The 16,659-nt window shown below is 37.3% G+C and overlaps 1 protein-coding gene across 1 annotated transcript in view; it reads right to left on the reverse strand.

The window, feature by feature from the left end:
• adamts2a (ADAM metallopeptidase with thrombospondin type 1 motif, 2a) overlaps positions 1–16,044 on the reverse strand; it is an 89,688-nt gene extending 73,644 nt beyond the window's left edge. The window contains exons 1-2 of the mRNA XM_051876637.1: positions 15,850–16,044; positions 13,015–13,430 (exon numbers count right to left, since the gene is read on the reverse strand). Of these exons, the coding sequence (XP_051732597.1) occupies positions 13,015–13,430; positions 15,850–15,934 (501 nt within the window). The 5' untranslated portion in view covers positions 15,935–16,044. The remainder of the gene's footprint in view (positions 1–13,014; positions 13,431–15,849) is intronic.
• Positions 16,045–16,659: the final 615 nt, after the last annotated feature.

The raw sequence follows: 16,659 nt of genomic DNA on the forward strand, positions 1-16,659 counted from the left end.
CCTCTAAACCGTTCTGTTACTTCAGCACACTGAGCTGTGCACTCTGGAATTTGCAAACTGTTTATTTCTTTCTTTCTCCGCCACTTTATGTTTTGGAGAGCGTTGCTGCTGGAATGTTAATGACATCCTCAAAGCACTCCGAAAGATTCCCAGGCGACAGGTGCCAGGAGATTTCTGGAGCAACCCCACCTGACTAGTGCTCCTCTTTCATCCTCCGCCACAGTGCAATGACACACACACAAATGCCGCAAAGTGCCACCAAGGCCTGCTGCTTAAGTCTAACAGATGGCCCCCAAAAAAACCACCACCCGGTTTCTCATTCGGAGCATTTTTCAATTCATTTGAGACAGCTCAGAGGTCACTTGAGACTCTCAGCTCTAAGCTTCTGCACCGCTCTCATGATGCTGCCTAAACCCAGACTGAACAAACCTGACATCAAAAGAGAGTGTTCAGAAGATTAAAGGCTATCGGTTGGATCCTGAATCAGAGTAATGTACGCTCAGTTTCATCAAAGGTGGAGAGAAAGGATTGTATCGGCACAGAACATGACTGCTGGAGTCCAAGAAATCAAGAAATGCACACAAGTAACACAAAATACAATGATGTGCAAATATACATATTTTTGAAGTCAAGTGTTAAGAAAGCCATGAGCAATAGATTGCAACAATAAACTATGCAGTCTGTGAATAACGATGTAAAAAAAGTTACGTTTTTTAATGTAAAAAATTTTTCACGTTGTAAAAAACAACGGTATAATATAAAAACATTGACTTACAGACATTCATTATGAGTATAAAATGCAATAAATGTGAGGTTTGATGAAAAATAGTTAAAGGAACACTCCACTTTTTTTGTTACTCCACATTTTCCAACTCCCCTAGAGTTAAACAGTTGAGTTTTACCGTTTTCGAATCCATTCAGCCGATCTCCGGGTCTGGCGGTACCACTTTTAGCATAGCTTAGCATAGTTCATTGAATCTGATTAGCTTAGCATAGTTAGCATCTCGTTAAAAAATGACCAAAGAGTTTCAATATTTTTCCTATATAAAACTTGACTCTTCTGTAGTTACATCGTGTACTAAGACCGAAGGAAAATTAAAAGTTGCGATTTTCTAGGCCGATATGACTAGGAACTATACTGTCATTCCGGCGTAATGATCAAGGAACTTTGCTGCCGTACCATGGCTGCAGCAGGCGCAATGATATTACGCAGCGTCTGTGAATGGATTCGGCTGAATGGATTCGAAAACGGTCAAACTCAACTGTTTAACTCTAGGGGAGCTGGAAAATGAGCCTATTTTCAAAAAAAAGTGGAGTGTTCCTTTAAATAATTACAGGCTGAGACCATATCTCTTTTAGAGTGCTTATTGGGAGTGGGAGTTCACTAATGAGCTCTTTTTGTGGGTGTTTCTGATTGCAGGATTTAAGACACTGTTCTTTATCAGAAATTCGGCTATTTTTTTTCATCCAAAACTCGGCACATTTTTTAGGTAAGCAATAAGGTAAAAGAGGCTGTGCTGTATTGTGAATAAGTCACAGCTGAAGGGCGTTGTTGCCTGCAACCCCTTCAGCCGTGACTTATTCACGATACAGCACTAGCCTCGAGTACCTTATTGCTTTTATAAAATGGTTACCACACAATACAAATATTAAAGCCAAAAATATGTATCAATGCAACTTTCATGAAGTAAACTTTCACTAAAAGCCTTCCTTCCGCCGGAAAAAATAGTCCCTGACTGTGAATGGCAACAGAAGTTACATTATTACGCCATTAGATGGTAGCATAGACTGTCTTTATGAGTGTGTCAGTCAGTAGCGAAGACTTTTACATTGAAAAGACTGAACTGTTGTGAACTCGGAACAAGACGCAACTGACAAATGCTTTGACTAGCGCTGTCAGTCACGGGAAAACCCCTTAACTGTTAAAAGGACAAGATAATACATCGGACATTTAAACAGATTTTTTATTATGAACATAGGACTGACCTGAAGGAAAATGCTAAATCTGAATGCAGGTAATACACTCGCTCACTCTATCTCTTTCTGACAATACTCTTCTACATGATACAGTAAGCTTCCGTTGGGTGAAGTGGTCATAGCCATGTTTTATCATGAATAAAACACAGCTATTGATCAATCAGAATCAAGGACAGGAACTAACCATTTTATAATTTGCAATATACCGTTACTTAATCTCAGAGCTCATAGTAGGTCTGTTTTAAAAGATTTACATGTTATTTTTTAAGGAACAATTTCTCTATGGAGAAAGTCGATGGGATTTTTACTTCCTCAACCCAATTGTAGCGCTGCTTTAGGCTGGTTTATTAGGAAGTGTTTCCATTATACAAGTTCTTGCATTCAACATCAGCTAGACAGAGCACAAAGGAATGGAAAGTTGTAAAGACAACACAATAGCCAAAGACTTCAGTGTGAATGTGTAGTGTCTGGCTGTAGCAGCAGTGTTTTAACAGAAATTAATTCAAAGATACTACTTTACAAAGAGAGTTTACAATACAAATGGTCAAACACATTGTAAAAATGTTCATTCAACCACCATTTTTTTTTTTTTTTTTACCTTAAAGGATTAGTTCACTTTAAAATGAAAATTACCCCAAGCTTTACTCACCTTCAAGCCATCCTAGGTGTATATGACTTTATTCTTTCTGACGAACTCAATCGGAGTTATATTAATAAATATCCTGAAGCATCCAAGCTTTATAATGGCAGTGAACAGGACCAACGAGTATGAAGTTCAAGAAAGTGCATCTATCCATCATAAAACGTGACGTCAGTTAAGCTTTTTTCCATAAGTTGAATACAGCCATCACTGCCATTATAAAGCTTGTATGCATCAGGATATTTATGAATATAACTCTGATTATGTTTATCAGAAAGAAGAAAGTCATATACACCTAGGATGGCTTGAGGGTGAGTAAATCTTGGGATAATTTTCATTTTAAATTGAACTAATCCTTTAAATATAAATTTTTAGTGCAGGACAAAGTCAGCTCACCAATTAACACTCCATGGCTAAAATAATCATCAAACTAATTAAAATATTATAAGAAATCTAGATTACCTAGTTGACCTCATTAGTCAGTTGTTGGGTGACTAGTCGACTATCGAGAACTATTGCTAACAAAGAGTAACACAAACATTCATGCATGTGTGGGTGACTTAAGTCAAGAAGCCAAACAAGCAGCAATCCAACTAATGAGAAATTGGATGCTTGTTTACATAAACGGGGCTTTTCATTTCCATTCAGTATTCCAGATGTTTCTGTATTCCCTGATGTGCTGGACTAATGATGTTAAAATTACAAAAAAATGAAACAAACTGTCTCATATCTCAGCAGTGGAATACATTGTAAGCTGACAATTCATGAGGCTTTCCCTCACTAAAAGATGATTTCAGAGCCAAATTCATCACCAAACGAAATTACAGAAATAATTATTGTTACCAACAGGTTTCACAGAACACTTTCCGCACTTCATTGGTCAACCACACAGATAGTCCCACCCCCAAACTCACACTACTGGTTGAGTAGATGTTGCTATGTCCGCCTTTGCAGATCAAACAAACGAGACTCAAACAAACAAAGCAATGTTTTGAAAGCAACACAAAGTCACAGTGTTTACACTTTTCAGGAGAAATCAACCCTTGAATGCATTAGCACATTACTACAGGATAAGAGAATGAATATTAAAATTACACGCTTCACCTTTAAAGACACACCTTACTTATCCACAAGCCCAAATAATCCCCTTGTATATTGTGCTAAGTCTCATTGAGTAGGAGTATCCTGCTAATTTCAGGCTTCCTGCTACAAACTAGCTTTAGCTGCAGCAACAGCTTGTGCCCCTGCTGGAGAACTAAGGCACAAGCTCACGGTGCACCTCCCACTCACTTCACACTTAGCAGGGGTTCGGACCTCACAGCGCGCAACTGCCCTACTGAGCTCCACGACAGGCTCTGCACCAATGAGCTCTGAGCTCCATCCTCTGCTCTAGAAAGAACATGAGCGTGTCAGTGAGGACACAATGAGACTTATTCTTTGCTCTCCTTGTTTAGATTATAGTTACAAACAGGAAGTGGGTTTAAAGGGTTAGTCCACCCAAAAATGAAAATTCTGTCATCATTTACTTAATCTCATGTCATTCCAAACCCATAAGACTTTGGTTAATCTTCGAAACACAAATCAAGATATTTTCATTGAAACCTGAGATATTTTTGTCTCTCCATTGAAAGTCCAGGTCTAACCAAAACTTAGAAGATCCAAAAATGTCATAAAGGCATAGTAAAATGAATCCATATGAATCAAGCAGTTTAATCCAAGTCTTGTGAAGAAATACAATTACTTCATATGATAAACAGATTTAATTATTCACAAGTAAACACACAACATGGAAACTAGTATGTGCGTCACACGCTAGAACAAACCTCATTACTTTTCGCAAATCAACACACGCACATTTGAATTTTCGTGTTTTCCTATATGTGATCCAATCTATGTAGGCTATATGTGTTGATCATTGTTTAGATGTAAATAAAAGCCTAAATTAAATCTGTTCATCATATAAAGTGATTGTGTCTCTTCACAAGACTTGGATTAAACCATGGTTACCTGAACTTTCAGTGGAGGGACAGAAAACTCTCAGGTTTCAGTAAAAATATCTTAAATTTTTCCATTTTTAAAGTCTTATGGGTTTGGAACAACATGAGGGTAAAAAAATGATGACAGAATTTTCAATTTTGGGAACTTTAACAAAAAAAGGTCTGTTGTGTACATTTTTTGATGTTAAAATCCTACTGTATCCTACTTTAATATGCAGAGACAATTCTCTTTTCGTAGGTTGACTTACCAGAAGTGTAAACACTGTGAATTTTTTTTTTTTTTTTTTGGCAATTAACAGTTGTATTTCTATGGACTAATGTTAACAAATGAATAAATACTGTTACAAATGTATTGTTCATTGTTAATGTTAGTCAAAGCCTTTAACATAAACTAACGGGACCTTATTGTAAAGTGTTACTGTGATTCCAATGATATTGTGTCGTTATCGTTATAGTTGTGGTGTGGACCTCTCTATTCTCATAGAATTAGAATTACAGTTATCGTTATAGTTCTAGTTCTTGGTGTGAAGGTACGGTGCCATAGTGGTTAAACACGTCAACGTTCAGCTATTCACATAACCTGGTTCTAATTGTAACACATGAAAAACGAAGCCAAATGGTCATTATATTTATGGACCATCTGGTTGACAAGGAATTGAAACATAGGCTGTGTCAGAAACCTTAAAAAGGGTATCAAGCCACATCCAGATCAGATGTTTGTGTAACATCTGACTGAAAGACATTTTGAAGAAAGCATATATGTATCACGCCATGCCTATAATATCCCATATTGCATTTGGACACAGTCATATTCCTTGCTGTCATAGCTAAGCTTGGGTAAAATAAGGTTACAGAGCACAAATGAAAACAGATTAAATGAGTCACTGACACCAATGCCAATACCAATGTTTGGTACCAATTATGGACTGTTACAACAGGTTTGTGGAATTATGCAATTGAGCAAATAAAAATACACTCACAACAGCCTCCTTAAAGGGATAGTTCACCCAAAAATGAAAATTATCTCATGATTTACTCACCTTAAAGCCATCCTAGGTCTATAGGATAGGTCTCTCTTTTTTCAGACGAACACAATCGGAGTTATGTTAAAAAAATATCCTGGCTCTTCCAAGCTTTGTAATGGTAGTGAATGGCACTCGAGATTTTGAAGCCCAAAAAAGTGCATCCATCCATCATAAAAGTAATCCATATGACTCCAGGGGGTTAATAAAGAGCTTCTGAAGCAAATTGATGGGTTTTTCTAAGAAAAATATTCATATTTAAAACTTTATAAACTATAATAACTGGCTTCCGGCAACAGCCATACGCAAGTCGAGTTTCGGTCGGAAGAGTGACCTCTGACCCGACGTATGAAGTAGGATGTAGGAGTAGCGTAACTTAGGTAAGAGTAGACGCCTCTCTCGGTTCAAACAAATAGGGCTGGGCAACATACTCAAGCTCCTCTTCTCTTATATTGAAATCCTCTGCCATTTCTCTTTAAAAATTCTCATTTTAGACTTCTAATTCGTGACCGGTGTTTTGTTTTGCTCTATCCTTCTGCGTTCGTCAATACATCATGCGTCAGGTCAGAGTTCATTCTTCCACCCAGAAGTAGACTCGTGTATTCGATATTTTTTAAAATAACTCTGATTGTGTTCATCTGAAAGAAGATAGTCATATACACCTAGGATGGTTTGAGGGTGAGTAAATCATGGGATCATTTTCATTTTTGGGTGAACTGTCCCTTTAAGGATATTTTGTTTTAGGAAGAATGTTTATGAAGAGCCTATAGAGGAATGTTGTCTTGTCACGCCAACTGCTTGTAGTTTGACCCTGCACCCCCAGCAGACAGAGGTTAAGTGTTTTGCTCAGGGGCAGAAGGGGCCAGAGGAAGAGATCACTCCTGATCCTAGAGATCTGCCTTCCTGCAGAGTTTAGTTCCAACTCTAAACAAACACACCTGACAGTCTCGCTTGAAAATTGCAGGCAGGTGTTGCAGTGGTTAAGACTAAACTCAGCAGGAATGTACTGTAGATTTCCAGGAGAAGAATGGAGCCCTCTTGACAATAGGCATAGTTCAGGGTGCTGGTGCCCAATGCTTTTTAAATTGCGAAGATGTGAAAAATGTATCACGTGTTTCTCTATTAATGTTATCATTCTTAAAGGGTTAGTTCACCCAAAAATAAAAATTCTGTCATTTACTCACCCTCATGTCCCCTTCGTTCATCTTCGGAACACAAATGAAGATATTTTTGATGAAATCCAAGAGGTATATGACTCGTCCATAGACAGCAATTTAACCGACACTTTCAAGGTCCAGAAAGGTACTAAAGACATCGTTAAAAGAGTCAACGTTATCTCTTCTCTTCCCTGTCATTATCTTTACGTAGTTGTTGCAGTAAGCACAGTATTGGCTCAGTATTGGCCAAAGCTGATCACATGAGCAGCACGACGTATGCGTGTGATGCTGATGCAGGAGCCGGACAATAATGAGTCAGTGTTCTGACGTAGAACCTGGAATCTCTGAATGTAAACAGCGTAGGAGAATGACACAAGAGAAGATATTGTTGAATAAAGCCGTTATTTTTGTTTTGTTTTTGCGCACAAAAACTATTCTCGTCGCTTCATAAAATTAAGGTTGAACCACTGCAGTCACGTTGACTTTTTTTTCAACAATGTCTTTAGTACCTTTCTGGACCTTGAACTGGACGAGAATATACCTCTCGGATTTCATCAAAAGTATCTTAATTTGTGTTCTGAAGATGAACGAAGGTCTTACGGATGTGCAATGACATGAGGGTCAGTAATTAATGACAGAATTTTCATTTTTGGGTGAACTAACCCCTTTTAATAGTGATGTTGCAAGTGACAAAAATCACACACACTTTTTTTTTACCACAAACATGGTAATATTATTCCATTTTCATGAGGACAAAAATATATATTTTTACTGGAAAATTATGCAAAACACAGTTTCATGGCTGGTAAGAAAACATTTAAATTTCAGTATAAAATTATGGACCTTAAAAAGTTACTTTTGCACACTTCAGAAACAACCCCCATAAGGTCAGCCTTTGCTCTTGACTTGAATTCTACCACAATAAAAAAAGAAAGGAGAATTTGGACATGTATAAAATTAATATCCATATAATTGATTATCTATTAGTTAAGAAAGGTCAGTGTACCTTAATCTCCATAAAATCCATTCTTAGCCCCTGGAATTACATAATTCTTTTCTTCCACAAACTCCTATTATGTAAGAATTAGGCGTGTGTGTTTGTGCGTGCGTATGTGAGGGACATTAAATATGCATGGAACTGAGTATGCAGTCTGCATCAAAAGCAGTTAGGTTGTGAGGTCACATGCTTTGAAAGTGTCATTGAATGTAATATTGTAAAACAAAGATTTTGCTGTTCAATCTGAGGACTAGAATTCACTAAGAAAGATTGGAGTCTACTGATAGTGTCATTTAGTTGCACTTATTTGCTGTCTGCATGGATTTAACACTTGATTTGATAAAGGAATTACACAAAAAAGGTCCAAATTTACTGTGGAACACAATTTGAATGAAGTATGTTCCCCATCCTGCAGCTCTGTTGTGGAGGATACAGCACACTTCCACAATCTGACATAGTTTACTGGGACTGTGTGGCCTTTACTACTGCGATCCAGATGCCTGATTTGACTCTTTTAACTGATTAAAATATGCTTGACTATACTACTCCCCTGTGTATATATTGGTGTTCTCCATCATTTGACCGTTATTTGATGAATTACTGCTGCCATGATTGATCGAAAATGAATATAAACGTCTCTTTTAATAAAATTCTGTTTAGCGCCTACATTTCTCTAGCAATAACAGCATAACATTAATGGCACCCAGCAAATAGTGCTTAGTTTTGTGTATAGGAAGTTTTTGTGCTGAAATACTGCATGCCAATGGTGAAACTTTTTAGTCAATTCGCCCCTGAATGTGCAAAAAAAAGTGTCTAAGAATAACACAATTACCGGTGAAAAGCGGATCTGCTGAATTAGACTGCATTTAGCTTAAGGGTAGGGAAGTTCTCCCCAAATGCAGCATTAAATTCCTTTTACTCTTTTATGAGGAATCTAAAAAGGTGACTGTTTCCCTTCAGATTCTGTCTCCGGAGTAACAACCCTGTGGGTCAAATGGAATAATCCAGAAATCCACTCTACATCGACTAAAAGCCAGGCCCTGCTCTCCTGTGGTGCTGTACGTGTCTGCGAGTTCACTGCAGGGCTACTGTTACCCCTCCTTTCAGCCTGCAGTGACGGAGGAGCAGGGGCTTGTACTTGTGAGGTCACTCCAGAGTGTTTTCCGATGCTGCCCAGACATGCTCTAAACTCCACGTGCTCCAGGCACAGAAATGTAACACCCTCCGCGTGAGGAACGCCACAAAGTTACAAGTACAGACAGTGGAGGGCTACTGTATCCATCACTGAAAGCAACAGAAATAAGCTGCTCCCTCTATTCTGAAAGCCAGTTTCCATTCAATCTACTATCTTTTTGGTAATTACAGGATTTCAGGTTACCATAAAATCCTTAAAGTGTTAGTTCACCAAAAAATGAGGGAGAGTAAATGATAACTTTCATGTTGTTCCAAACCTGTAAGCTTCTTCTGTGGAACACAAAATAAAATCTTTTAAATAACTGTTTTTGTCTATATATACTAAATGGAGTCCAAAACAGCACTGTTCATTTTACAAAATATATTTTTTGTGTTGTCATCTTGTTTGAATGCTAAATTAAAAATGGAGTGTCTATTCACACTAAGTGCCAATAGTGTCCATTGTTGGCAAACGCTATTTACACTAGATCCACCCAACAATGTATGGTTGGGCCACTCAAGTTTAAAAAAATACAGAGGGAATTCAATGTCTTCAGTGGTGCATCAGTAGCAAGTAAGGCTTGCAGATCTGGCTTTTAACGCGATCAACCAGGGTTCGAATCCGCCTTTTGCTGGGCTCGCTCTTTACCATTTTCCCATCACATATCACATCAGAAAGGCATTTATTTTCAATAAAAATAAAAATAATGTTCTAAAAGTGGAAATAAATTGCCTAACGAGTGTTTAATAATATTAAAAGTGTTTATTGGGTAAGGTTAAGGGAAGGTGTAGGGAGGGTTTTTATTCTCCCAATAAGGCAGCGTTCATTTAATAATTGTAATAAATATAATCATTTATACTCTATAATATTATTGCATCCTGTTAATGTACAAACATACTGAGGTGCAAATAGTATCTGCCAATATAAAGTATAGATAGCATCTGATTACTATTTACTTTTGTTGCAAAGAACTGATACTTTTACATGGTGTAAATAGAATCTATCGCTCTTTTCACATAGTGTAAATAGAATATATTGCTATTTTCACTTAGTGTACATTTAAGGCAAATAGCTGTACAAAGTTCAGTCAAAGTTCAAGTTAGTGTCTCACTTCATCAGAAGCACAACTATCCAGTGTGTTCATGTTTTCACCCGCGGAGATCTTACCTCAACGAACTCAACAGATGAAATGAGTCAGAGAAGCATTCCACGTGAAAGAAGGCGGAGCCTCAGAGCACACCTCCTATTACGTTATAGTCACGGACCAAAGGTAGTACGAAGGTGTTTCGCAGCTGGAGCAAACTTTTCCTGAGAGTTCGCTTTGGCAAAACGTTTCGAACTCCCAAAACGAACACAAAACGAACTTCATTTTGGCCTGATTTTGTTTGAAATTACATCACATCAGTTCGTTCTTCGATTTCATTTGGAGTATATCGGGGCCTTTAGTGTAAGTATCTGTTGCTAAAAAAAATATGATATTTTCACATCTAATTGCTGTTTACACTTAATGTGAATAGCATCTACCACTATTTGCACTTAGTGCAAATAGCCGCTGCCAATTAAAAATAGCAAACAAAAAGATTTGAACTCTAAAACTCAATGGCCCTATACTTCCCTTAGCCTTTGGGTAGTAGCCAGGGCTTGACATTAACACCCGCCAATCTGCCAACCCGTCAAATTCGGGTGGATTTCAGCAGTGGCGTGTAACGCAGTCACTCTTACTAGCCATTTTGGCGAGTTGAATTAAATATGTAATATATACATTTTTCAATTGTAGTCTTTTAAAAAGACATCTGAAATAATAAACTAAGTGCAATTTAGTGTTGTCAAAAATATAGATTTTTTTAAATACATATCGATAGTACTGAAATACCTAAAACGCTTCCAATACTCATTTCCCACAGAATAGATACACAATAGCAGCTGCGCTTTCTCGCTCTCTGACAGCGAATTGACACACAAACCCGCCTCCCCTCACTCATTAATTTTACTTGCTTCGGCTGAATATTGTTGGTGTTACAGGGCTTGAATTTTAGCGTGCGATTGCACTTATTGTGCATAATTTTACTAATTCCTGCAGATTTTGTGCTCACACCCAAAAAGCGCACGCATAAAGCTGCCTCTGTCTCAGTACTAAATTTTCTCCATTTCATTTCCCCCATGATCAAAATTGTGGCCAGTTAAAATGCTGAGTGGTTAGTAACTTAGGAAAACCACTAGCCACAGTGGCTGTTAAGCAAAAAAGTTAATGTCAAGCCCTGGTAGTAGCCCATTGTGAAGTCCAAACTAGACAATTGGGGCACACTAATCACCAATGTGGATGTAAAGCCATTTAGGACAGTAATTTTGCATTTTTAAAAGTGAGGCATCTGATGTTACAATGTTAGCCTTTAAGAACCCAAGCTGAACTGTGTTTAAAAAAAGAATCACTTTTCAACCCATCTCTACCACATTCAAACCACCGAAGGGTATGGGAATTCCTTCAATTTCATCCAAGATATAAACACATGAATAATATCTATGTCGATCTCTAATTCATGGACAACAGCCAAGGCCAAATAGCTTTTCAAGGGGCGATTTGTGAGGAGAACTGTTTGACGGTGGAGAATGGCAGCAAATACTCAATGTTGTTCCTCTGTAAAGTGATGTTATTTGGTATATAAACACAATGTACAGCACACACGCAGCAGCTTTTCTTGTGATGTCAATAAGTTGCGACTGGTAGCCTTCTTTCAGTAGCATTAACCATGCCAGTCAGCGCTCAAGCATGCACAGAAACCCGGCAGGAAGGACCTCTGGCGGACATCCAATAGCAAAGTCGCTAAATAGCCTCTTCAACACAGATAACAGCGGTTAAGACAGTATACAACTAATCTGAATCATTACTACCTTTGCAGCTTTCACTAAAAGCACAGTGCTCTATTTGTACATGAGCAAATGCCATAAAAGTCTGATAAAGAAAATCATTTTTTGTAGTTTAAAACACACATGCCACGTCCTTAGAAATTGATTTCGATAAGCTATGTCATTTTCAATAAAACTAAATATAATATATATATGATTACTCTAAAAATATCATGTCGTGTAATCAAGTAAAAAATACATTTTTCTTGAATACATTTGAGTATAATCTTAATCGTTATTTTCAGGTAAGCTTTTAAATATTTTTTTAGTATTTTTTAAAACAAATATCATGAATTCTTAATAAAATATATATTTATAAAATAATTCATAATATGTCCCTTAGGCTCACCAAGGCTGCATTTATTTGACTAAAACTAATAGTCATTACTCCAGTCTTCACTGTCACATGATCCTTCAAAAATTATTCTAATATGCTGATTTGGTGCTCAAGAAACTTTTCTTTTTCGTGGAGTTTTTGCTGCTTAATATTTTTGTGAAAACTGTGATACATTGCCAATAAAATGTTTGGGGTAAGTAAGATTAAACAAAAAGAAAAAAGAAATTAATACTTGTATTCATCAAGAATGAATTAAATTGACCTAAAGTGACAGGAAAGACATTTAGAATGTTACAAAAGATTTCTATTTTTAAATTAATCAAAGAATCCTGGAAAAAAAAAAAAAAATTGCGGTTTCCACAAAAATATTAAGCAGCACAACTGTTTTTAACATTGAAAAATAATAAGAAATGTTTCTTGAGCAGTAAATCAGCATATTAGAATAATTTCTGAAGGATCATGTGACTGAAGGAGTAATGATGCTGAAAATTCACAGGAATAAATTACATTTTAAAATATATTAAAATAGAAAACAGTTATATTAAATGAAAATATTACAATATTATTATTTTTACTGTATTTTAATCAAATAAATGCAGCGTTGGTGAACATATGAGACTTCTTTTAAAAGAATTTTTTTAAAAATGTTTGTTTTTGGGGGTTTTTCAAAACTTTTGACCGGTAGCCCCCCAATTTTAAAATGCATTTAAATGTATGAATTGTATTTTTAATTTGTATTGTCATTAACCCACATTCCACTAGATGAACATCATGCAGTAATGTTTTATATAATAGAGCAAAGAACTTACCAGGCCATCGCAATTGCTGATAGCCACTGATGTATCCTGCACATTGGTAACATAACCCACATATAAACAGTCACTGGGCAACAAGGGCTCAGAGTGTGTTTGGTTATCGTCCTCAAGCCACTCCACTTTGGCTCCTGGGGCCACGAGCCTGGAATTTAGCCTGAGGCGAAGGTGAAACTCCTGTCCGAAAACAGTGACGTTATAAAAGAGTGTCTCCTTGTGCCTCAGGTGGTCCTGCTCAGAGTTCGTCTCCTCATTGGCCTCTTCATGCTGATTGGCCTGCCTCCTCCTGCGCCGGTGGGACCCCTGCCCACTCAACCGGCTGGCAGAGATGGCGTGGGAGAGGAAGCGTCCGTCTGCATCCACGCTCACCGGCCTCACTAGCCCGTACTCCCTCAGGACATGCTGCAGGGAATCTGCCAGGGGCACGCACACAGTTACAAACATTCAAATGTGCACGCAAACACGAAGTCAGTAGATTTCACAGTCCACACCAGAAGCTTCCAGCAACAGTCAAAACTCATCCAATCTCTAAATCAGCTGCAATGCTTACACAGCTGTCCAAACACATGAAAATTGTGTAGCCTATTTAAAGGGTTAGTTCACTCAAAATTAAAATTATCTCATTAATTTCTCACCCTCATGTCGTTCCACACCAATAAGACCTTTGTTCATCTTCAGAACACAAATTAAGATATTTTTGATAAAATCCGATGGCTCAGTGAGGCCTCCATTGCCAGTAAGATAATTAACACTTTCAGATGCCCAGAAAGCTACTAAAGACATATTTAAAACAGTTCATGTGACTACAGTGGTTCAACCTTAATATTATGAAGCGACGAGAATACTTTTTGTGCTCTAAAAAATCAAAATAACGACTTTATTTAACAACATCTAGTGATGGGCGATTTCAAAACACTGCTTTATGAAGCTTCGAAGCTTTACGAATCTTTTGTTTCAAATCAGTGGTTTGGAGCGTGTATCAAACCGCCAAAGTCATGTGATTTCAGTAAATTAGGCTTCATTAAGTCATAAGTATTTCAAAATTTCAGTGGTTCACCACTGGGGGGGCGTGACTTTGGCAGTTTGATACGCGCTCCGAACCACTGATTCGAAACAAAAGATTCGCAAAGCTTCAAAGCTTCATAAAGCATTTGCCCATCACTAGATTGTTGAATAAAGTCGTTATTTTGTTTGTTTTTTTGGCACACAAAAAGTATTCTTGTCGCTTCATAACATTAAGGTTGAACCACTGTCACATGAATTGTTTTAAATACGTCTTTAGTAGCTTTCTGGGCATTGAAAGTGTTAATTATCTTGCTGTCAATGGAGGCCTCACTGAGCCATCGGATTTTATCAAAAATATCTTAATTTGTGTTCCAAAGATGAACGAAAGTCTTACGGGTTTGGAAAGACATGAGGGTGAGTAATTAATGACAAAAATTTTTGGGTGAACTAACCCTTTAAAATACCATCTTTAAAATATTTTTCTTATTAAAGGTTAACAAAAAAATCTATGGAAGGCTATCACTTATATCATAGGGCCATCGAAAAAAAAGTGGTTAGGCGACACAAGTTAGGGGTAAGCTGTGTCATATCAACAGGCAGGTTGAGTAAATGCCAAAAAAAAATCATTTCTGATTTTAATTAAAAGTATGAACATTACTTATTTGTACAAGCATAATAATAATAATAATAATAATAATTATAACAATAATAATACCAATATTTGGATTCCAAAGTGGTGTTTTGCTGCACATTATTAACAATATAATTTTTTTTTCTTTTTTTATTATTTATTTATTTATCGGACTCAGATTATTTAAAGTAATTTGGTCCTCACTTTTATTAGTATTCCTGAATTCAGATCACTAGTTCAGTCTGTGACACAGCTTACCCAAAAGCATCTGACTCACACCCACAGGGGGAAAAAAAAGAGGCAAATTTGCAATTCTCCAAAATGTACATATGTACATTTTTAGAGCTGAATAGATTTTCTTTGACAGTATGACTGTCATGAAATTAATTCACACATGCAAAAAAAATCAGCTTTTTTAGCATAAAAAAATAGGCTACTCATCACTTTTCTAATGTGCAGCTGAATATGACTAATACCTATCTATACAGTCACATGACAAAAATTGTGTAGGTTTTTTTTTTTTTTTTTTTAAGAATAAGGGGTATACAAATATTACCCCATTCTCTCTTGCAATGTGTCATGCATTCCTTTCATACTGATGAGAGAGGTAGCAACACATTTGGCTGCTCTGTTTATGCATCCTATGCATAAGTGTCCTTCACTTCACCAGGAAAGAGCAGCTTACAAAGTAAACACTATAATATGATTTGGCTGAGCTAATTTGACAGTAAAGTAATGTGTATGGTTCTTCTGTCTAATTTACTCTTCTGTGTACTCATTTTGACAGTAATGTCGGCATTTTGCGACAGTTATTTCAAGCAGAAGACACTAGATCCATCAGCTGTTTTACATTATTGACAGGTAGCATGGATTTCTGCGCTTCATTTGACTTTCCCAATCAACGCGTTAAGCGTAAATATAATAAAATGCATATACTGTATTATGACGTTCTTTTTACTGTAACAAAAGTTAGAGATCTTTCGGTTTAGATGTCATAAAAGTTCCAGACACTCAAATTCAAGGAAAACGTAGCTGACAGCAAAATTCTTTCTATACCTCATTCATCTTTATAAAAGTATAAGTTGCTGAAACAGGAGTTGCTGCTTCATAAAGCTGGACATCTGAACAGATCCGTATCTCCTGCATAAAGTAGCCTAACCGTGACCAGTACTGACAATAAAAACCTCTCCACGTACCTATACTGTTGGCGATGTAAAGAGTATCTGCGTGCTGAAAGTGAAGTAAAATAATGAAGAATGCATATCCAGGAGTAACATCCATGGCAGGTCCGCGGAGAGGGGAGAGCGCACGGGCGAAAGGCGGACTTTGAGATCTCAGATAAGCGATCCAGCAGCGAACGCTGCCCCCTCCTTCCCCCCTCCCCTTTCAGACTGACTGCAAAGTGCACTGGGGAAGATAGGCTCATTCTCACCCTCCCTGTCCAGCCCCCTCTCCTCCTCCACAGTCCACGGTAAGCGTGAATGCAGATCCTCTCATGACAACAGAAGACCACCAGCCGGATCGTTCTTCTCATCAGCGTTGAGGGGGAACTCCAGTTTTATCATTCCTGTGATGCACTCGGGTGGTAAACATGAAAAAGCTGTTATACTCACACTTCAGAGTCAGAATCAAGTTCATTTGTTTAAGAAGTTTAATAAGCTCAATAGACGCCATTCAATAATTATGTAGACAGCAGAGATATAATGTTAAGAATATAGGGGTAGCCTATTAATAAAGGAAAGAAAACTAAAGATTGTATTATTTGAGTATTATTAAAGGTATTTTTGCTAAAGCTTTACACACACACACACACACACAAAAATCATTGTAGGCCTACACTCACATGAGAAGACAATCATAGCGAAAAGCTGTTTTATTCTACACGGAGAGGGTCGCCCCCTAATGGGCACCGCCATGCTGTCATCACATGACCAGCCATGTAATTGACAGAAAATAATACTCTAAAAAATAATAATAATTATAACAGCAATTTATTATGGTGGCTG

The sequence above is a fragment of the Ctenopharyngodon idella genome, chromosome 21 (assembly GCF_019924925.1).
Source record: "Ctenopharyngodon idella isolate HZGC_01 chromosome 21, HZGC01, whole genome shotgun sequence".
NCBI lineage: Eukaryota > Metazoa > Chordata > Actinopteri > Cypriniformes > Xenocyprididae > Ctenopharyngodon > Ctenopharyngodon idella.